This window comes from Equus przewalskii, chromosome 29 (assembly GCF_037783145.1).
Source record: "Equus przewalskii isolate Varuska chromosome 29, EquPr2, whole genome shotgun sequence".
Taxonomy (NCBI): Eukaryota; Metazoa; Chordata; class Mammalia; order Perissodactyla; family Equidae; genus Equus; species Equus przewalskii.
In genome coordinates this window covers 6,129,941-6,153,080 of record NC_091859.1, presented here as the reverse complement: position 1 = coordinate 6,153,080, position 23,140 = coordinate 6,129,941, and the positions used below count along the sequence as shown (strand labels likewise).

Sequence of the window (23,140 nt, the reverse complement as noted above, 5' to 3'; positions counted from 1 at the left end):
TATGCTGCTATTTTGAAGATCACTTAGTCTGTTGCAACACCTGAACTTTGTGATGAGCAGGCCCCATCTATCCATACTTTCAAAAATCACTTTATATCTCCTAAGAGTAATCATTTCTTTTATACTCTTGCTCTGATTTCCCGGATGAAGCCGTTGCTCAATTCCCGTTACTGTAGTAATAGTTCCTACTCCTCAATGCCAAATCCACAGGAATTCCACAAGAGGCAGTAGCTGGGTCACCTCACTCATGCCCCTTGCTCCTTTATGCCTTGGTTTGCTTATCTGTAAAGTGGAGTTAGGAGTAACATACATGAAGACTAAATGAAAATGCAGTTAAAATACCGCCAACGGTGTCTGGCAAGTATTACTTAATAAGTGATAGCCATTTTTATCAGTAGCCTCTTATGAGTTATAGGCTAGACATTGAGGCTAGTATTAGAAAGAGCTTTCAATATTCCAGGGAAAAATTTACAATAAGCAGTGAATTTGACCAAATCATGAGAGAGAGATATATATTATATATATATATATATATTCACTGTATTTATCTAGGAGGGAGCGTATTTTGAGACATTAAAACAGCATAGTTTTGTCCTTATTTACGTTTATTTCTTAGTTGACCTATGCTTACTCCATCCTTTGAAACAATGACACGTTATTTCAAGAGAGAATCCAGTCTGTAACAAAAAATTCATCACTCCACTTTATATTAAGTATTTTTTAAGCTCCTAGTGACAACATAGTCTTGAAACTTGGATTCATTGAATGTGCAAGTGTTTTTTAGATTGCAAAAGCTTCCCTTTACCTCTCAATTGAAAACTCTTAAGAATCAGAGCATAGAGTTGCACTATAAAACACAATACAGAGGATGAAGGAGATATTTTCAGAGAAGCTAACTGTGATGTGATAATAAAAAAAAAAATAGTTCAAATAGCAGAAAGGAAGACAGGAGATTCTTAAGAGTATGTCTAAGATAAGACATTATTATTAGAATCCAAGGAGGACTCTGGTACCTCCATACCCCTGGGAGTAGACTCAGGATTGACTGTTGGATAAGAAAAATTCCCAGACAGTTTGAAGATCCAGGTGAAAGCTAAGAGGACATGTGTCCTACTTCCCACTTGGTAGCTGGGAGGGCCACAAAGTAGGGCGCCCCTTGCCAGTACTGAATAGCCACAGTAGACGGAAAATGGCAACCGGAGAAGGTTAGGCAGATAGGACTTGAGGAAGCATTCCTGATATACATGAATCCAGAAGTTTCTATGTATCCCAGTGGGGGTATGCAAAAATGTGAAGAGGACTCGTGTGCCCAAAGAGAGCTGGCATCAGGACAAAGCAGATGCAGCATTTGGGCAATGGTTACCAGTGGTGGGTGTCCACACAGTACTCAAAGCCCAAGTCTCAGCAAAGAGCAGCACAGCATTTCCAGTGACCAAGCTGTATGGGGCTATCTCAGCACAGAAAGCAAGGATCCAGAAGGAAGCAAGCAAACCAGAGACTCTCTCTCACTCCATCCCCTATTACCATGAGGACACACAAACACACTGCATCCATCCCTTCAGAGATGCTATTTTATAAATGAAAAAAGAGAAGAGAAACCTCACGGAGATAGGAAAACAGCACTGACAAGAAGTTTGACCTTCAGATTACTAAATATTTGCTCTAATGAAACCAAGAGTCTAATTTACGTGTCCCCCATCCTCACCAATCTCCTTTTCTACCATCAGCAGGAATGGAGGTTTGAGAGCAAGAAGAGATATGTTATAGAAAATACTGAGCTATATTTTCTTGTACATCTAAGAAGTAGCAAGTCTTAAAGCCTTTTAAGTAAAGCATATAAATTACAACGTACTTGTCTGAATTCACTACACTACAATGGACTTGCGATTACTAAAAGGAAGATCCAGATCATACATCACCCTAGACAAGGAAAATTCTATTAACATCCATAAAACTACCCTAGCAATAGGGCATGGACATTGTTACTGAATAGAGTGATCTCACCTGTTATGTTCTAAGTGACAAGGAAATTAAAGAATGCCAAGATGCTTTTAGGTGTCAGAGCGTGACTTGAACATATTCCATCTCCTTACTGATTCTCCAGCACAAAGCTATGGCTGGCTTCCTATGAAACTATGAGTCTTGGATTTGACATTAGAGTCATATTCATTTTCCCAGGCAGGTTTGGTAGAGTAACCTCAGTAATAGTTATCAACAAATGGGACACTGAGCTCATGACTTTTATACTCACTTTTTAAGATGATATGGCTTTAAGTAGTTCATTTCAATTTGCTGGATTTTCATGTTACTAGTGTACAAAAAAGAGATACTTACATTAGAAGATCTTCCACTACCCCTTCCACTATTACTAGTCTACATTTGACAAGGTACTTTTAGAGACACATGAGACCACCACTGAATTAGAGCAGATTTGCTCAAGATGGACCAGTATACTATACTAAGACTAAATTATGAAGATCTTTGACCTTGAATCACTGAAATAGCAGACATATACCAAAATAGCACAGCCGATATTTATATCCAAGCAAAACCGAAGAGGGTTTAAGCTAACTCTCTATGAAACACAGTCATGAGGCAAATCATGAGTCAAAGGAGTAAAATCACAAAAGCCATTAATAATTTTTAATTCAACAGATATGTTTAAATTCCTACTGTATGCAAGACATTGTGTTAGGGATCTCAGGAAATATAAACATGAATCATTCAGGGCTCTCCTTAAAGTAAGAGTTTTGAAATGAGCAAATTCATTGCAATCAGATCAGGGAGAACCTTGAATGACTGCCAGGATTTGCAGCTCTGCTAGGGGAGATTAATTTGTCAACAGTGTCTAGGAAGGACTAGTGTCACTTTTATAGCCACCGAAATTAAAGAAAACAGTACTATTATACAATCATCCCTAAGAGATTCAAAACCTATGATCTATAGACCTCAGCTAACTGGCAAACACAGCACAATCTCTCTTTTGGGGTATATATCATATTGAATGGAATCATGCTGAGAAGCCTGATGTTTTTGGTCTTTATCGAGGAGATTTCTCTCTGTTTACCTGGGCTCTGCCCTCTAAAATAAAGAGCAGCCATGAAATTGAAATTGTCTAGTATTCCAGAACATATGGCAAACGAGCACACGTTTTGTTCAACAGATAATAAGGTAGGTACCTCTTTATCCTTTATGCTACTGCCAGGATAAACTGTTCCAAGTGTTTGGTAAATCATGTGCTGTATTAAAAATGGTATGAGCTCATTATTCATTATTTGTAGTAGAGGACAAAGTTCCTGTGTGTCTCCAACTTGACTATTTCCAGCAGGGAAAAGGTTTTGATGTATTTGAACTAAAATACTTGGAGTTCAATGGAAAGAGGGTAAGAGCTTCTCACTGATTTTTCCCATTAAGCATTCTTGGGCAAACCTGAGAAATCACTCCACAGGACGGATTTGTATTCATTCAGTGGCCTAACTTTGCAGCTAGTAGCAAAATTCATTGGCCTAACTCAGAGCAATCTTGTTATTTTAACATGGCTGTTTCTATTTATAAAGTTACACAATCCAGTTGGTTCCTTCTTCCTCCCTGTCTGAGACACAGTTTACAAAAAGAAACCACAGTCATTACATAATTGCATTACCAGGAAATCCAAGTGTTGTTTTCTGGTGGAGAGTAAAGGCCTGCCCCTTGACTTATGTCTTACTCATCCTAAATCCCATCTGCTCTTTGGGGCACTTTCTCCTGGGTCAGGAATGTGTTCTGAAGTTTTACTACACTCATTAGAAGGCCGTTTTTGTTCTTCTGACTATTCCTGTTGTGGTTTTACAGATGTCCTCTAAATGAAAGCCTGCTGCACAACAGGAAGTGCCCACTGCCAAGTCCTTTGGAGAGCAGCAACACATCCACAAGAGGATCCAGGTGGTAAGACATTGGAACAAAAGTCTTACACAACCGCATTTGAAAAGAAGAAAGCAAAAGACAAAGCAGACATGGGAACTCACTCGAACTGTCCTTTCAACTTAACGGCAGCTGCACCACTGGATACGTTCATATAAGTGAGCACTGTGATTGGGTAGTAAGTGCAGGAACTTTCCTCTGGAAGGTCAAATAAGCTCCAAATGCAGTGGAATGAGCACAGAGATAAGATGTCAAAGATTTTCTTGCAAATCCTTAAAATATTATATTTAATTAAAATTTAATTACTATTTGATAAGGCTGGAGAAGAGAAAGGGATATGTCAGTGCTTGGGGTAGGCATACCCTGTATAGCATCTCTGCTCATATTTCACGCAGAATGAATTGTAGATAAGTCAGCACCTGGGCCACTCTCTGCCTAGAAGGACTTCTTTTCTGCTGAATCCTCGCAGGCTGATCTTTCAGTTAGATTTTATTTTCTCTCTCTTTTTATTCTCTCAGCTTGATTCACATAGACCGTACATAAGGGCTAAATAAAACGTGTTTAGTACCTAAGGGAATTAATCTTCTGCCTAGGATAAGTAGACAAAATGTGATGCAATTCCTCCCCTGAATTTAAAATGTTTTGTTATCTTGAAGGCAACTTTCCTCATCCAATAAAAACAGAGAAGGAAAACGGGTGACCTTAAAAAACATATTTCTGAAACCTAAGATTTTCACACACACAAATGCCTCTGATAATTTCGAGTGTAGACAGATGCTCTCTTCCTCTTTGTACTTCCCAAACATTCTGTCAATAGTCTATTGTTGAAGTGTGGACTTTCTCCCAGACCACATCCTGTCTCTTTTACGGAGGAGAAGCAAGCTGCTGAAGGAAAACGGAAGTCTTATTCCTCATGTGGAGTCTCTGAAGGTGCAGAGAAGACTAACTGCAGTACCTCAGGATTTCACCACACTCAGCTCAGGGCCCACAGGACTCAGGACAGACACGACCTGTTGAACTCAGGGAACTAAGCTACGCATGTTTTATTGACAACTCTAAGCCTTTCACACAGAAGGAAAGAGCAGGACATTCATTATTGCCAACGCTAGTTAAAATGATATGGATAAGGAAGAAGTAGATGTAAATATTTAAATCTTCTAAAAAAATCATTCTTCTTTGAGTGACTAAAAGCTCCATCAAAATTACTTCGAATTTGAATAATTGCTATTAAAGAAAGGACATTGTTCTGTTAAATTTGAATAGAGAACTGACAGTGTCTGACAATGAATCCCTAACTAAATAAGACAATATTTTAAAATTGATCACTATAAAATATATTTTCAACTACTACAAAATTAGAATTAATAATTAGAGAACTAAAAAGAAAAATGAATAAAATTGAAGAGAAAAACAAGGAAATTGGATTCAGAATTAGGATGACCAACCATCCCAGTTTGCCCTGTATTGAGAGAGTTCCAAAATAAGAGACTTTCAGTGCAAAAATCAGGATAGTCCTGGGAAAACAAGTAAAGTTGGTGATCCTAGATAGACAATTAAAATTTTTATTTTAATGGTTTTCTACAGAAATTAGGGATAAGGGGAAAAAATAACTAAAGTCTAAATAAAAATGTTATTGAGAAAGTTGTTATTTAAAATCATAGTCCTGTCTCTATAAATGCCCCTAGGGAATGGTTCTTGCACACCCAGAAACAGACAAAGATGTGAATGTCCTGAGCAATATTAGCACGTGCTTTGGGCACTGATTCGAACACCACTTGCTCAACCTTTTTGCATCGGCAGCTCAAAAGCTCAGATCTATATGTCTAGCTGACCTCTAACAACTACACAAAACATCACAGCACAAATTTATATACCAGCCTTTCCTCTAGCTTAATCTTTTTCTATTGTTCTTTTGTTCTTGCAACCCCATTTTATTTGCTATATTTTGAAATCTTAGATGTTGTATATGTTTTTTAACTCTACTAAATCCTTTTTTCAAACAAGGCATGATCTAAAGCAGGGCTTCTAAACTGGGGGCAATTTTTCTCCCCAGGTTACAGGCAATGTCCGGAGACATTTTTGATTGTTCCAACTGGAGGGGATAAACCTGTTCTAAATGGAACAAACATACTCCAAATGATTAACAAAAGTTACGATTACTGAAAATCTGAATTATAATTGTTTCTGATATTTCCAGGTAATATTAAATAGGAATATAATGTTGCCCCAAAATAACGAACATAAATTCCTAAAAAGAATCCCAGTTGTTGCAAGCATACTTCCCATAAAGCCTATCATGTTAAAATAAGCAATTTTATATATATAAATATATACACTCTTTGCCTTGCACATGGTACGTATGCAAAAAATAGTTGATGACAGGCGGACTGAGGCGATGAATGATTAACAACGACAAGAAAAGTCACCTAGGATCCATGATGTAGACCTAGATGTGGCAACTGGAGGGATTTACATTTGTGAAATAGCAGCCTTGTTTTAGAATACAATAGGTCTAGCCTGAATCAGAGGAAAAGAACAGAGAGAACATATTGTTGGAGATGATAAACCCTGTGTTCAGTGGAGGAGGGCTACACACAAGTGTGGATATCAAAAAGCCTGCCAAAGGAAGGAAGAAACAGCTATAAAAAGCAGATGGTTCGAAGAGAAAGGAAATGTAAAACAGAATCCAAAAAATATATGGGTCAAAATAATAACATAAAAGGTTCTGGCAAAAATATCACTGTAGAAATTCAATAAATTGTCAAAAAAAGGCACAGCAAGTATAGTAAAATATAGTCATTCAGGGGCCATAAAGAGAAATACATAACCTGTACATTTTTTAGAGTCTAAAAAGTGAGCAATTTAAATTGATCCAGGCTAAAGCTAAACAGTAAACACTGTCAAAGGAGGAACATGAGTAGAGATAGTTCCAGATGCACAACTGAATCTAAAGACCATTAAGTCATTTAGAAGTTTACCTTGCATTTGAAAAGAGGTTGTTTTATGCACTGCTCCTTACATTTGCTCACCATGGTCCAAAAGGATTGTAATATGAGTTGCCTCTTTCAGTACTGGTGGTGGGTTTGTCAATGACCCATTCATACAATCCCACTAGGTCCCCTTTGGAACCAATTTTCAATGTGCTGACAGAACTACATGGTGTCTCCAGGCCAAGAGAGCAGTTACTCCCTCACACAAATACTCAGCCACCCATTTAACAACATCTAGATGCCAGCAAATGCGTCCTTCCTGCTGTGACGTCTGACTCTGCCCTGATTCTTTAAACTTCACCCCTAGAATTCAGATCTTACACTGCCTTGGCCTTCCTGATTCCCAGCTTGATGGAGAGTTTCCAAGTCCAGCAAGAGAAGAATGCTAAAAGCTGAGTAGAAAAGCAAGTAGAAACAAGGGCACAGAACTAAGAGAGAGTTGCTTTCAGGATGTAAGTTTGGATCAGCAGGCTGGAACAGGAGAAACTGAAGGTGGTTAGCAAAATCATAAGGTGGGGAGCAGTTGGAGGAGTCACGAGACCACAGTGAGCTTTTTATATGATACTATTGTGTAGACGGGCCTGGGGTATTTTTTAAAAGCCGGGTTAACTACAAGATATTTTCTTTCTGTACACTTAGTAACTTGAGTGTAATTATGGTCCCCCACTTATTCAATATTTTGCCTTTAAGGACACATCTTTATAACTTAGGACACCTTACCGACAACCTAGAAGACACTTCTAGGCACATTAGACTATTTTTTAATATGGCAGATTTTGCTTAATCTTAAATATCTGACTAATTAGATGGTCTCTGGCTAACTAAATGCTGACTAATAGTTTACCAAACCATTTCCCTTACTTTCTGGGCACACAGCTAGACTATATTTCCTAGCCTATCTTCCAATTAGGTATCATCATATGACTGAATTCTGGCCAGTAGAACCGAGTGGAAGTAATATGTGGAATTTCTAAGCTTCTTCTGCAATCCTCTATTTTCTCTTTCACTGATAGCTGGCTAGATGTGGGATGAATCTGGTTTCCTGAGTTACCATATGCATGTGTCAGCAAACGTTTTCTATAAAGGGCCAGAGAGTGAATATTTTAGTCTTTGCAGGCCATACAGTCTCTATTGTAACTACTCGGCTCTGCCGTTACAGCACAAAAGCAGCCATAGACGATACACAAGCCAATGTCACTTTTTCAATAAAACATTTTGACCTACAGACCATAGATTGTCAACCTTTGACCATATGGAATAACTTAAGGAATGAAAAATAAAATCCTACTGTGTTAAGTCACTGAGACCTTGAATTCATCTGTTACAAAAGTTAGCACTACCTTAACTAACACTGTGCCATTTTGATTGCACATAAAACTTCCTCAACACATTTCATGATGGGAAACTGTGAACTGGCTCACCTCAGGTTTTCAGTTTTACGAAAGAGTCCTTTACAACAGCAAAATAGAGCAGTAAGAGATGGCCTGTTGTTTGTGTTTGTTTGTTTTTTCTTTTATGGAGACTACCTCATGTTATTTCATTGGGAAACTGGTAAATTTTTGCCACTGCCTTCTCATCTGGTGACTTTATCTCCAGGCAGAATTGCAACACTTTTTCATAAATCATCCCATTACTGGGAACAGTGGGGAAATCCTGCCATGTATCCAATTAATGAACTCTCCCACAGATATTGAATTCCTCTATTGGCCCTGGTGACTAGGAATCCAAAGAGAAGCACTTTTTAAAGCAAAACTGGAGCAACAGCGGGGGTTGGGGGAAGAGACACAAATCAAAGTGAAATTTGTCAAAGATGAATTCAGTACTCCTGGAAAGAATCCATGGTTTTCTTTATCTTCCCATTATGTGACTCAGTATCCACAAAGAGAAAAAAGAATAATGTTGATTTTGACTGCGGTTTATAAATTGTTGTGAGAGAGACAGAGGGCCAGATGGAGAGAGTAAGCACATAGGGGTCAAACACACCTCAGTTCAAATTCCTGCTCTAGCCTAGCACCAGTCTGAGCTCAGTTTCTACATCTGTTTAATTAGAATAATAAAAAATTGGGTATAGCATCCAGCATGTGGTAGGTTCTCAGAAAGTGTTAGTATTTATCATTAGTTTTAATTGCTAGTTGCTGCCAAGTTCACAAATTTCATTTCCAACTAAACTGTAAGTTTTCATTTGAAGAAAAATGTACTTCTCCTTCAAGACTTAGAATTTTGTGGATTGTTGATAATCAATAAGTGAATCTAAACATCTATATTTTCTTTTACCAAACTTGTTCCTCTACCATTGCTCTGGAGCTTGGTATTTTAGTCAACATTTTGCTCCATCGCACTCTCCTTCACGTCTGTATTTTTAACTTCTCTCCCCTTATTAGATCTTTCCATGTTTCATTTCATCATCATCTTTCTAAAATACAAACTTAATCATATCACTTTGACATCCTCCCCCCATTCTCTACAGAATAAGTCCAAACTCCTTACTGGACATTTAATGCCCATCTTCCCACTCAACTCAACTTCATCTCTCTTGCTTGCATCCTACATCCTAGGATTGGTGAATAATCTAATTTTCTAAACAAAGCACAGTATTTCATACCTAGGTAAATGCTGTCCTATCTAAGAGGCTCTTTTTTCCATAGTTATTTGACTAAATCAAATTCATTCTTCAAAACATGACGAAATGTTACTTTCCTCATATATGGAGAATTAATCACTGCCTCTTCTGTTCTACTACCAATTCTTAATATTACTAATTTTTGTATTAAACTATTAGATACTTTTACGTTATTGTAATATGATAGGTAATAAATGTTGAGTACCAACTATGGTCTAGGCACAAGCTATGTTTATATGCAATATCTCATTTAATCTTCATAACAATTTTATGAGGTAGTTTATATTATTGTCCTTATTTTATAGATAAAGAAACTGAGATTTAAGTATTAATTGACTTGCCAAGGTCACTTTGTGAGTAAATGTTGGAGCATTCCAAAAAGAGAAGTGTGGTCAGCAAATGTCAAATGGTGCAAACAAGATGAAAACAAGAGGTAAAATTTTAACCAAGAAGAGATTTCTTTTCAAAAGCCATTGTTAACTTCTAAGAAAACAGAATAGAAGTCAGATATCAAGAAAAGTAAAGCAAATGGAAAGCTTGGAATAGTGGCAATGAACACAACTACTCTTTCAAGAAATGTATATGCAAAGTTGGAAAGATGGAGTAATCGTCTGAACATGGTGAAGCAAATTATTATTATCAAAAAATAGTAGAGACCTGAGCATTATTGGAATCTGATTGTCAAACAGTGTTTCTCAACTGGTTTTGATTTTTCTCCCCCGCCTCAGATAGATTTCACAATGTCTGGAGACATTTTTTTACTGTCACAATTGGAGGAGGCTACTGGCATGTAGTAGGCAATGGAGACATGATGCTAAATACCCCGTAATACTAAGACTGCCCCCCACAACACAGAATTATCAGTTCCAAAATGTCGCAAGTGCCAAGGTTGAAATATCCTGTTCCAAAAGATCACTCGAGAGGAAGAGATTGAAAAATAAGAGAAAGTAATAACTGATAGGACAAAATAGGAAAGAAAGAGAAAGGGAGTAGATAATAAAAATGCTACCCTTAGAAAAGCTTTATCAAGAACTATTATCCTGGGGCCAGCCCGGTGGTGCAGCGGTTAAGTGCGCACGTTCCGCTTCGGCCGCCTGGGGTTCACAGGTTCGGATCCCGCGTCCGAACGTGGCGCCACTTGGCAAGCCATGCTGTGGCAGGCATCCCACATATAAAGCAGAGGATTGGCAGCAGTTAGTTTAGGACTAATCTACCTCAAGAAAAAAAAGAAGTATTATCCTCATTTTATTTAAATTTTTACAGATACAAAGGTTGGAGTTCAGAGAGCTTAAATGACTTATCCTTTCAGGATCTACCAGAAGTTTAATTCAAATCTTTCTGTTAATCTGATGTTCTTTTAACTATGCTACCTAATATTTTAAGCTCAAGATTGACCGGGGGTAATTGTTGAAGATGTGATAGCATAAATACCAAATATGGACCAATTATTGTGCTTAAAATTTAATGGCATACCTATTGATTTCATGTTTCCATGAACAATATATTTAATGCCTTCCTTTTTATGAAAGGAAAGAAAAATGTCTATGATACTGGGAAGGAAGAAACTAAGAAGAATGTGTTAGGCAACCTGACATCAAATATACACACAAAATTGACACCTACAGAAGAACAACAAATAAAGTTTTATGAGATCTTCAATAACATTTAGTCACATATAATTTACACCAGAATTTTTGTAATTTCATAGTTTAAAGCGTGAGCATTCTTTAAAGACTTTGTAAAGCACAAACTAAAATAATAGACAATAGCGTTAGATTGCCAGTTTTCTACAAATTGTTACTCAAGGGAAATAAATGCATGACACTGAAAAGCTGAGCCTTCTGCCAGTAGAGGAAATGTTAAAATTCAAGAATCATTACAACATTCTTAACACCATTGCTACCACAAGAGCAAAAACAATTAAAATGACCATTAACAGTTTAACCATGAAACTTGGAGCATGGGCTATAAGTAGAAAAGGAAATAATCATGTTTATTTAAATACAAATAACTAAATGTGCAAGCACAGCAGAAACAGGCAAAGAATGCCAACCCTCTAGGGACCCGAGGGCTGACCTATGCAGCCCATGCAGCTGTAGTCCTGGCCAGCTCTGGAAGCACTACCATGTGAGCAGGCCAACAGGAGTGTCGACAGTCCTTAGCAATCAGGCATCTTCTCCAAGAAGGAAACAGCTGGAGGCCAGAGCCAGTCATCTACTCTATTAACATCTGCTGCTATATTTCTATCGCGGGGTTTCTTTCATTTATTTCTGTTATTCAAACAATTCGGTAGAGACCATCTGTCAACTTAATTGTCTTCTCCTGATAATTTCAGACACTTGGGCACACCAATAATTCATTTGCAATTCACTAGCAATGCTAATTAAATACTTAAAGCAAACCTTACCAGTATATATAGAAATCAAGTCAACCAATAGCCCTTCTCCTCTCCCTCTGACACCAGCAGAGTCTTCATTGTTGCAGTGTTGTTTATTGGTTAAGAGTAACGTCTTCTCGAACCACACAGCCTTAGTTTGAATCCATGTTCCACCACACTCTAACATTGAGATATTGGCAAGTAATTTATACTCCCTCAGCCTCAGTTTCTTTATCTGTAAAAAGGGGATGATAATAGTGCCTATATCACAAGGCTATTGTGAGGACTGAATGGGCTACTCCGTGAAATGCTTAACCCAGTACCTGGCACATAGCAAACCTCTATAAACATTAGTTAGTATTAGTCCCTCTGGTATGATTTCTCCTAAATATCACTGACAGTGTAATTTTGTCTCATTCTTACATAAGAGCCTTCCCCTTTGTCTTCCTAATGAAGTCTGCCTCCATCTATCATCTGACCCAAAACTGTTCATTTCCATAAATAGTCTCTCGAATTATAATGGTTTCTTCATTGGCTATTCTTCCACACAATTCTCTCCTCAAAAGAATGCTTTTTTCTCTCTATATCTGAATCCTCTCTGCCCATTAAATTCCAACTACTGGATGAAGGCTTTTCTGAATGCTCCATCCAAATAGGATTTCTCTCAGACCTAAAACTCTGAAAAGTAATTGCTCTCATTAGCAATATTATTCATAAAATATATTTGTCTATATCACTATTTATGTTTTTAAAAAATGTTCAATTTAAAGCTTTTGAGTATCTTCTGTTTTCCAAGCATTAGTGCTAGCACTATGTGAACAAAATAGTACGAAATAATCTCTACCTGATTGTCCTGAAAACTAGTAGAGTAAGCAGATTAAACAAACATCCATACTACCATGTATATAAATGCCCCTACTCTTCAAGAATTTTCTGTACATCTCCCCAACCGGGTGTAAACTTTTCTTCCTTTTAACCTCTACAACAATGTGTTTACTCTTTTCTTTGATTTTTGAACTGAGTCTAAAAGAGTGGGTGAAATTTGAAGGATAGGGTATACCTAGAAAAAATATTGCAAGTGTATATCTTGAAGAGAGTGTAAAGTAATAAATACAAAAGACTTTGTAGGGACAAACAAATTCTAATTCTGGATTGTGGTACTAGTTAACTGTCTGATCTTATGAGTGTCTCCCACCTTATCGAAGCCTCAGTTTATTCTCTGTAGATGTGGATAATAATGCCTTCTTTGAAATATCAGGAGAATAAAATCAGGAATTGCCTACAAAGTACAAGGTAGGTGATCAAAAAGTTGTTTTCTATAATAACGTGAAAAGAATTTTGAGTGTGTACAAGTAATCCAAGAAGGAAGGAATGAGTGAGCCCAAGACTGGAAAGAAATTACAAATGAGAGTAGAGGTAAAGTGAGGTGACAGACCAAGTTGGAAGGAGGCTGGAGGTTGAAAAGTGAAGGCCAGGGAAGGGGTCTTCAGTGGTAGGTATGGCCGAGGAACTGTCATGAACAGGGACGTCCAACGCTTAATTCTATGTTATTTGCTGAGCCGTGATAAGAAACACTCTTTCTTATCTTTAATTTCCAGATTCTTAAGTTTCCAAAGCAAAGTCACTCTCTTTCTCATTTGGGTGAACACCCAGCAAGAATGGAAAAACAAATTCATGTGAGGAGAGACATTAGAAAATTCAAAGAAAGTAATAAATCAGAACAAGAGGTCGTTAAAGAAAACATAAGTCCTTGATATCATGGTGGAGACTGCAAACGTATGTGACATGGAATCTGGTGGAACTAAAGTATTTATTCACTAAGGACAATGAAACTAAGCAGTTTGAAGAACTTGGGACACCCAGGAAGGAGACATCTGGAATATAACAGATGGAACTAAGAAAGAAGAGGAGATAACAATTGGGAGACTGGAATCGCTGAATGAAAAAATTTTAAGACGTGAGAAGTAACTAAAGATTTTCATTAAGCAGGATGGTGAATGTGTTGGATGCATGTGGTGAAGAGCGGCAGGAGGAAAGGAGACCAATTTGGAATTATTGCAATAATTGATAGAAAACAAGGGCCAAAGCATGAGGATGTGCATTAGGGGATAAATCCAAGCTATAATAGAGAAGCAAAATCTCCAATTTCTAGCAAATGATGAGATGTGAGATACTAATGTATATCACTAGATATTAGAGAAGGAATTCAAGATTAGAGGTCTAGAATGATGGTATATACACTAACCAAAAACACGGACAGATCGAAGACACATTTCTGACATTGTCATATATAGCTCTGTTCTTTTTAACTAGACTGTGAGGCTGTTTGATACAAGGATCAGCAGAGTACTCCAAATAAACGTTTCTTAATGACAGTCATCTATTGTGGGTACTATCCATGGTCTCTTTGTCCTTAGAAATAGAACCCATAATTTTTAGCTGGGCACATGGCTTCCTAGAATAAACTCTACATTTTCCAGTCCCCATTGCAGCTAGATAAGGCCTTGGAACTATAAACAGGCTAGTGCAATGTGGAAGAATCCTTAATGAAACAGGATGTGTCTTTTTAATGGAGTGGAACTCAATTATCCACTCAAGACTGTGAAAGGGATGCCACACACTTATGATGGTGGGCAAAACAGAAAGAGCCTGCCTAGTTCCCTGACAACTCCATGAAGTCACCCTGTGAGCCACGGACTGCTTGCTTCCAGATATCCTTTATGTGAAAAAGAAAGAAATTCCTTTCTTGTTTATGCTATTGTTATGTTGAATTTTCTACTATTTGCAGCCAAATCTAATGATCTCTAACACAACTATTTTGATCATTTTTGCTCTTTTCTTCAGTTCTAGTTTTCAAAAGTTTATGAAAATCTTTAAATACACTTTTTTAACATTTAAAAATATTCTGAAATGCTGACCAGGCATTCCTTACATTTGTTTGAAAAAGTTTTCAATCTGATAAGTGGCATGGTAAAAACATCCCTATAAATACAACATTGCTTACTGTAGAGTCCTTTTTTTCTTTTTTTAAAGATTGGCACCAGGGCTAACAACTGTTGCCAATCTTTTTTTTTTTTTTCTGCTTTATCTCCCCAACCCCGCCCTGTACACAGTTGTGCATCTTAGTTGCAAGTCCTTCTAGTTGTGGGATGTGGGACGCTGCCTCAACACAGCCTGACGAGCAGTGCCATGTCCGCGCCCAGGATCCGAACCCTGGGCCGCCGCAGCCGAGCGCGGGAACTTAACCACTCGGCCACTGAGCCAGCCCCGACTGCAGAGTCTTATTGGAACATCAGATGTGTGATTGATATGCTTGCTAACCAAAGAGATTAACCAAAATTCTACCGAAAACAGCACTTAACAGCAGTCAAGTCTTAGGCCAAGGCCGTTTATCAAAGTAGAGGTTTGACTAACCTGCAGAGATGATATCCATGGTCAGCAGAGGAAAAGGGTTTATCTATTCTTTCCATCTAATCCAGACAAGTCATTGTGGGTACACAAGAAATTAGAACAGAATTGTATGGTGTCCACTTTTAATTATTTGCATAAAGTTAAATATTTTCAGTCTTTTGCTGATAATTTACACTTCCCTACTTTAATCCTGAATTGCTTACATTGGACTGAGAACTTTAAGCCTATAATTAACTATTTTCTTTTAACTGATTTTTCTTGCATAGACAATGCTTTCCTAAAACGGAAAGGGAATAATATAATTTTAGATCTAGAGGCACTTTCAAAATCATTCATTCCAAACCCAATGTTTTATAGATTACATGATCCAAAGAGACTATAAACTTAACTAAGTCTTTCTCAGGATTACCGTTTGTTCATTCATCGATTCATTCATTCACGTATTAGTCATTCAACTACTATGTAATTCTTATGCATAAAGCATGGGGGGAGAGGGAGCTGAAGCACAGAATTAGGCCCTGTCTTCTATATATTTTCAATTTAGTGGGGGTAGAAATAAATTTTCCATATAATTAAAATGCAATATGAATAAATGTCCTATAACTATTGTTACAGGCAAAGAATCACAGGAGAGGAAGGAGAGAAAAAGGTAGCTGGCGAAGACTTTATGAAGAAAGTTGCATTTGGGCTGCACCTGAGAGGACTGGAACAGGTAAAGACAAATGGAATGAACACTTCAGACAAAACGAGTGGCTTTCTGAAGTTTTTTCTTAAATCATTTTTAAATTACATTTGCGTGAGAAAGTAAAATCAAATTTATTCCCTAAGAAGCCAGAGGATGGTGAGTTTGGAAAGCTTAACACTATAGTTAATGCTGCATTAAACAGTGATGTTTATCAAGGTACAAATGAATCCCCAGGAAGTTCATCAACTGAAAGGCTATGATCTCCCTCAGCGACTGGAGAAAATGATGGTATGTGGCTTAAAAACCAAGAGCTATGAGCGACTGCTCACAAAATATCATAAATTGAATGATTGAAAAAGATGTCAGTAATAAGTGAAACAGCAGAGGTTCAATTTGCAAGTGAAAACCCAGACAAATGTGCAGTATCAAGGAAAATATTTCATTTTCCTTCATACTGCAATGAATTAAGCAGTCTAGGATACACATATTCAAATAGAGAGTATTTAAAATGCAAATGACATTTAGAGAAAAGTGATGGTGTCTGTATGGAGTTTTACAAATAAATCTCCTTCTTTGATTGTAATATGTATGGAAAATAGGTCCCCGTTTTCTCATATTTGTGATTGGTTATGCTTACCGGTAATAGAGCAATAGCAAGGCCTAACGAGGCACTTCATCAATAAGTAGTAGTAAATGATACCAACATATGCATAGTCAGAGAATTTTGTTCACTTTACAACAATTATAAAATGTAAATACAGTTTTAAAAAAAGGCTAAACAATCAGCTTTTCAACTATACAAACTACTTACTTTCTTACACCGGTGTTCCTCTGCTACTCCCCACTTCAAAACATGCTTTATATTCCACCTTAAAGAAAATTTGCATTTTATCTGCATAAGGCTGCAGGTAACCTTCAGCCACTAACCTTGCTCTCTTCTGTCTCCTTAGCTTTTCCTTGGAGGGGTCTCTTCTCTCCAAATTCACAGGTTGATTTTAATGTAAGCTGACAAGAAAGCATTGAGCTCTCGGTTTCAGTAAGTTCCAAAGGTCTTGAAGAATAGTGCTGTGACCCAGGAGTGCCAAGATTTGGTATCGGAAGAGCAGTATGAACAGGCTTTGACCCAACAGCTGGCTGCCTCAGTTTTGAGGCAACCCCAAGTACAGGCATGGCTTCTATAAAAGTATCTTCTTGCTGCCAAAGAAAATGCCTCTAACCTCAGTCTGGTAGACTCCAACTTTAGTATTTCCAGAACAAATACTTTAAACAAAACTAGCAGTCATCATGATTAAAGAAAAAAACAACTAATAACATAACTTTCAGGAAGAGGCAAAACTTTCCTTCATCTTTAGTTAAGTATCTTTCTTTCTTGCTGGCTTGACTTCTTAGACTCTCATTCTGTCATATCCTCTCTCCCCCTCTCTTTCTCTGTTCAGTGAGTCAGTGTCTATGTAATATTAAATACTCCTTTAGGGAGTAAACTTTCTTGAAGGTAACTGCTACAAAGCTCCTTCTCTAGGATTAAAGAGCTCCTAGTTTTACCTTACTTCTCCCTACAGCAGTCTGACTCTGAGCATTGAGAGTAAAAAAGAGGAGGAAAACAAAAGGAAAAGTCCTTCAGTCCAACTGTCAAGGCAGCCAAAAGACCACAATAGTGGAAGGACAGGCGCTCTTCCTGACTTCAGAAATAACCAGCCTAAATGCTCTTTTTAAAGAAAATTGTATTTCCCCCAGCTTAAAAAAAAAAAAAAGAATGGACACGATTAATGGCCAAAACAAACAGCTGTTGGAAGAACTTTTAGCCCGGAAACAATCTCAGCAATGAAGCTGTTTGTCTGATTTCCAGCTATTTTTCACTACTGACAGCCATGAACCGTGGTGTTCATTCGGTTTCATCCCATGAAATCAGGTTAAATTCATGCAATAGTGCAACTAGCTAAAGCTGCTAAATCATTCAGCAGACCACGCCTGCATAGGTTATGAAAATATAGTAAACACAGGGGGCAGGGCACTAGATATATAGTAATCATTGTTTCTAAATTTAATAACTATGATGATAAAAATATTCCCAGCCAATACATATGTGGAAAGTACTACAGAGAAGTTACTACATGATCGCACTTAACCAGTGGAATGATTCAAGAATAGGCACACTTATTTCTCCACTTTAGAGAAAGGATAACTAAGACTCAGATTCTTTTGAGTAATTTGACCAAAATAATGCAATTAGAAAGTGGCAGAGCCTGTACTATTTCAAGTAACTTTAAAAACCATCTTAGAAACAATCTAAAATAACATTATTATTCAAGTTCATTAAGTCCAACTTAAAATCCACAAAAGGTGTCCAAATGTATACTCACTGACAATAAACAATGCTGTTCTATCCATAAAATTATTTTATTACAATCAGAGCATGTTCCATTTGTGGTTAAAATATGTCAGGATCTTTAACAAAAGCAAGGGATAAGCTTATAAGAAAATATGTAATGTACGTGCATTATTGTCTTGAAAGTAGTTGTATTTAGACAATGTGTACACAAAGAAATTTCCCCATCATTTAGTAAATACCTACTTATGGGACAGTGTTGAGATTTCAATAGCTATTTCCTATCTAATAACAGGAAATTACTTGATTTCATATCCCTCATGTTTCTGTTGAAGAATTCTATAAGAACCAGACAGATTTACTCCTGTTTTTTTATTTAGAAAATCTATGTTATATTTATCAAAGATTTTAAGAATTAGTAATATTCAAGTGATGATCCTAGAAAAATGAGTGGACATTTAGTGGACATTCAATAAATGGAGGCAATTATGAGAATCCTAACCATTATTGTAGAAAGTCTCTCTCTATAGGAAAGAAATGATTTTCCTTGTCTACTATCTCCAGCTCTATAAATTGTTATGTTCTTTTAGGTGAGAAGGAGTAATTTACAGATAAAAGAGCCAATAAGTAAAGTTAAATTTATATGTTTCTGATATAAGCATAGAAAAAATTCAAATACGAGTTAGAAATCTTGCCAACTTTTAAAAGAAGTAACCCAAGTGGGCTTTACACAATGGGATAATAGGAAACAAATACAACACTAGTGGTGATAAAGAAATGAAATGATCACTCTGAGGAAGTTACTTTATAATTTACAAACCACTTACACTTTCCCTTCCAGAAACTATCAGTATTGCAGAGCTGGAGGTGTTCATGTTCCCAAAACGGGGTTTCAACTATATGAGAAGATATATACATCCTGTAATGCTCACATTGCAAACAAAATGGCATACCTAAAATAATAGGACATGTGGGGAGAACAGGTTCTGGGAAGACCACTCAAAATATATGCCACTTTGGGAGCAGATCACTAGCAAAAATAATATTGGTATCTCGGAAGATAATTTGGACCACCCAAGTAAGGAGCTTAGCCCAGAGCTAAAATGAAAACAAAAACAAAAAACAATTGAGTAGAAGTCCTGGCAATACTTTAATTAGAATTGGTGGAACAAATCCAGTTGGAAGGCAAACTCTGAGCCAATAGGCTCGCCATTGAAACGTGCACAGGAGGCAGTGAAATCTACAAATATTGAAGACCCACACAAGACAAGGGTATGCCCCAGTTACAGACATTTGTTTTTTTAAATTTTCTTCAAACTGAGCCAAAAGGGCTCCTGTTGACTATACAGCATCAAAGCTGAGAGCTTCTCTTCCCAATCAAGGCTATAATCGTACTGTGACGATTCTGCCACCCCTGGCTCAGGATAAATCACATATAAAGCTGCACAACTTCTACATTATACCAACATAACTATATTTACCAATTACAAGTGAGCTAATTAGTATTTTAGGAACAGATGTTGGAGCAGAACACACTGTGATTCCTGATACAATCAAACTGAAAAAAGTGTTCACATTCAGTAAGATGTCTTTCCACTTTGAAATGACTTTTGTTCATTAGACAATATAATTTCACTACAACTGAAGGATAGGGTTCAAAGTAATTGCCACAGTTGACTGATTCCATGAAATAACATCTACCACCAAGAGCAACAAAAACAAGTTTACTTACTATAGAGGATTTACCATGTGCCAGGAGCTGTCATCTCATTTCATCCTAAAAGGATATCACCTTTGAATAGGAGACAAAGGCCCTGACAAATTAAGTAACTAGCTTAAAGTCACAGAAAATGGGGTTTCTCAAACTGAGTTCAACAAACCCCCACCTTGAGGGCTTGCTAAAAATATAGGTTACTGGATTCATCCCAAACCCACCAAATAAGAATCATATGGGAGTGGGAGAGGTCTGAGAACTGAATTTAAATAAATTGATTCTTCTATACACTAAAATTTAAGATCTGTATTTTAGAGGATTTGCAGTTTGACGGTTGAGGAAATGGACTCTAAAGGTAGACTGCCTGTAGTCAAATCTCTGCTTCCTCATTTACTAGTGGCGTGAATTTGGAAGTTGCTGTGTCTCAGTTTCACTATCGGTAAGATGGAAAAAAAAATAACTGTACTTCCTTCAGAAAGTAGCTGTGAGAATTAAAGGAAATAAATGTAGGAAGTCATTAGAACAGAATCTGCCACATAGTAAATGCTCAATGAATGTTAGCTACTAGTGTTATAAGAACCATAACAGCCTTGAGAATTATTCGGTAAGGTCAAGAAGCACAATTGAAGAGTTTGGTCCAGATCACAAGGGTTAACAGAATTGAACTCTGGGGAAAAGTCCTGAAAATTAAAATGCGACAAATTACTTATTTTTTCCCATCAAATGGAACAGGAAAAGTGGCAATGACTCCTGAAACACACTGTCTTCCAAAGGCAAGGTAGAGTTTCAGGCAATAAGAAAATTCCAACCTGGCTAAATTTCATCTTGATCTTTTATTCTCTCTTACAATCTGTGCCTTTTAATTGGAGTATTTAGATCATTTCAGATTAATGTAATTATTGATATGATTGGTTTAAGACTGCCAGCTTCATCTTACCGTTAGTTTCCTATTTGTTCTTTATTCTTTTTCCCCTTTCCTACCTCCATTGGATCAATTAAATTTGTTTGATTCCCTTTTATCTGTACTATTTGTTTAATTATAGATAGTGTTGTATCAACATTTTTTAATGGTTGTTCTATAATTTAGCATTTAAATCATTAACTTATTACAGTATATCTTCAAATAATATTAAACTACTTTATACACAGTCATGTGCCGCATATGACGTTTCAGTCAATGATAGACCACATATATGACAGTAGTTCCAGAAGATTAGTACCATATAGCATCGGTGTGTAGTAGGCTACACCATCCAGGTTTGTGTAAGTGCACTGTAGGACGTTCGCATGATGAAATCTCCTAACAACCCATTTCTTACAATGTATCCCTGTGGTTAAGTGACACATGATTGTATAATGTACAAACCTCATAATATTTTATTTTCATGTTCCCCTCACGTTTTTGTGCTATTAGTGTCATATATTTTCTTCAATATACATTAAAATAGCACATTATTATTTTGTTCTAAACTGTCAATTACTTTTTAAAGAAAAATAAAAATGAATAAAACACATTTTATATTTATCCACATAATTTCTATTTCTGGTAACTATTTCTCAAATTTACTATTTCGTATCTCCCTTCCTTTGTATAGATGGAAATTCCCATCTGGTGTCATTTTCCTTCTCCCTGAACAACCTCCCATAACATTTACTTTACTCCAGACTTACTGGTGATTAACCAGCTCAGCTTTTGTTTGACTGAAAGAGAATTTATTAACCTCAATTTTTGAAATGAATTTTTTCTGAGTACAGAATTCTAAGTTAACAATTTTCCGTCTTCAGTACTTTAAAGAGTCCACTCTATTATTTTTAACTTGCACAGTTTCTATGGAGAAGTCTGTTGTAAATCTGATCTTTTTTCCTATGTTTTGTATCTATTTTGTCGAGCTTTTGTTACAATTTTTCTCTTTTGACTCATTTTTTAGCAATTTGACTTTCGTTATGTTTCTCCTGTTCAGTGTTCATTGGTCTTTATCATTTTGTTAAATTTGGGACAATTTTTATTTCTAAAAATATTTGCCTGCCTCCCCTTTTCTTTCTGGGACTCCAATTACACACAAGCTGGATCATTTTCTTTTTTACCACAGATTACTAATGTTCTGTTTATTCTTTAAGTGTTTTCTTTTTTTAAAGATTTTATTTTTTTCCTTTTTCTCCCCAAAGCCCCCCAGTACATAGTTGTATATTCTTTGTTGTGGGTCCTTCTAGTTGTGGCATGTGGGACGCTGCCTCAGCGTGGTTTGATGAGCAGTGCCATATCCGCACCCAGGATTCGAACCCACGAAACACTGGGCCGCCTGCAGCGGAGTGCGTGAACTTAACCACTCGGCTACGGGGCCAGCCCCTCTTTAAGTCTTTTTAACTCTTGGCTCTTCATTTTGCATTTAATTAACTGCTACTGCTATGCTTTCAAGTTCACCAATGTTTACTTCTATGGTGTTTAATCTATTGTTAATCCTATGTAGTATATTTTATTTCAGATAATGCATTTTTCATCTCTAGAAGTTCCATTTGGTATCTTTTATATCTACCATTTCTCTTCTCATCATATTTAGATTTTCTTCTACCTCCTTAAATTTATGGGGCATATTTATAACAGTTTAATATTCTTGTCCACTAATTTTATCATCTCTGTTATTTTGGGGTATGTTTCTATTAATCGATTTTTTTTCTTCCTGGATATGAGTCATATTATGCTGCTTTTTACATGCCTGGTAATTTTTTTCTGGATGGTAGACATTTTGAATTACACATTGTTGTTTGCTGGATTTCAAATAGTGTATGACTTCGTAATGGCAGACAATCAAGTTACTTTCGAGACTTTCTTATAAGCTATGTTAAAGAAGGTAGGGAACAGCTTGTTGTCTAGGGCTAATTTTAATATGAGTCCTGTAGAAATACACTTTTCTGAACTCTAACAAATGCCTCCTGTATTAAGCGATCTCTTGACTCTAGCTGGGGAGAATACAAAGTCTTCTCAAACTTGTGTGAATTCTAGGGTTATTTGTCATACTCCTGTCTGGTGCTTCTTTCCTAGGTCTTTGCTTGTTTCCTCTCATACACGTACAGTTAGGTCCTCTACCAAACCCTGGGGGAGACGCCACTGTGAGGTCC

The 23,140-nt window shown here is 36.8% G+C and overlaps 1 protein-coding gene across 20 annotated transcripts in view; it reads right to left on the bottom strand.

Moving 5' to 3' along the window:
* Window positions 1-23,140, bottom strand: part of NAV3 (neuron navigator 3) — a 791,518-nt gene that overhangs the window by 348,774 nt on the left and 419,604 nt on the right. For 6 of the 20 annotated variants that reach the window (XM_070600529.1, XM_070600530.1, XM_070600539.1 and 3 more), the window contains exon 1: window positions 16,911-17,699. The exons of 9 other annotated variants lie outside the window; for them this stretch is intronic. In XM_070600529.1, coding sequence (XP_070456630.1) covers window positions 16,911-17,153 — 243 coding nt within the window. In that variant the 5' untranslated portion in view covers window positions 17,154-17,699. Of the gene's footprint in view, window positions 1-2,251; window positions 2,309-16,910; window positions 17,891-23,140 lie in introns of those variants that run through there. 5 more of the 20 variants (XM_070600527.1, XM_070600528.1, XM_070600531.1 and 2 more) reach the window with 4 other exon arrangements.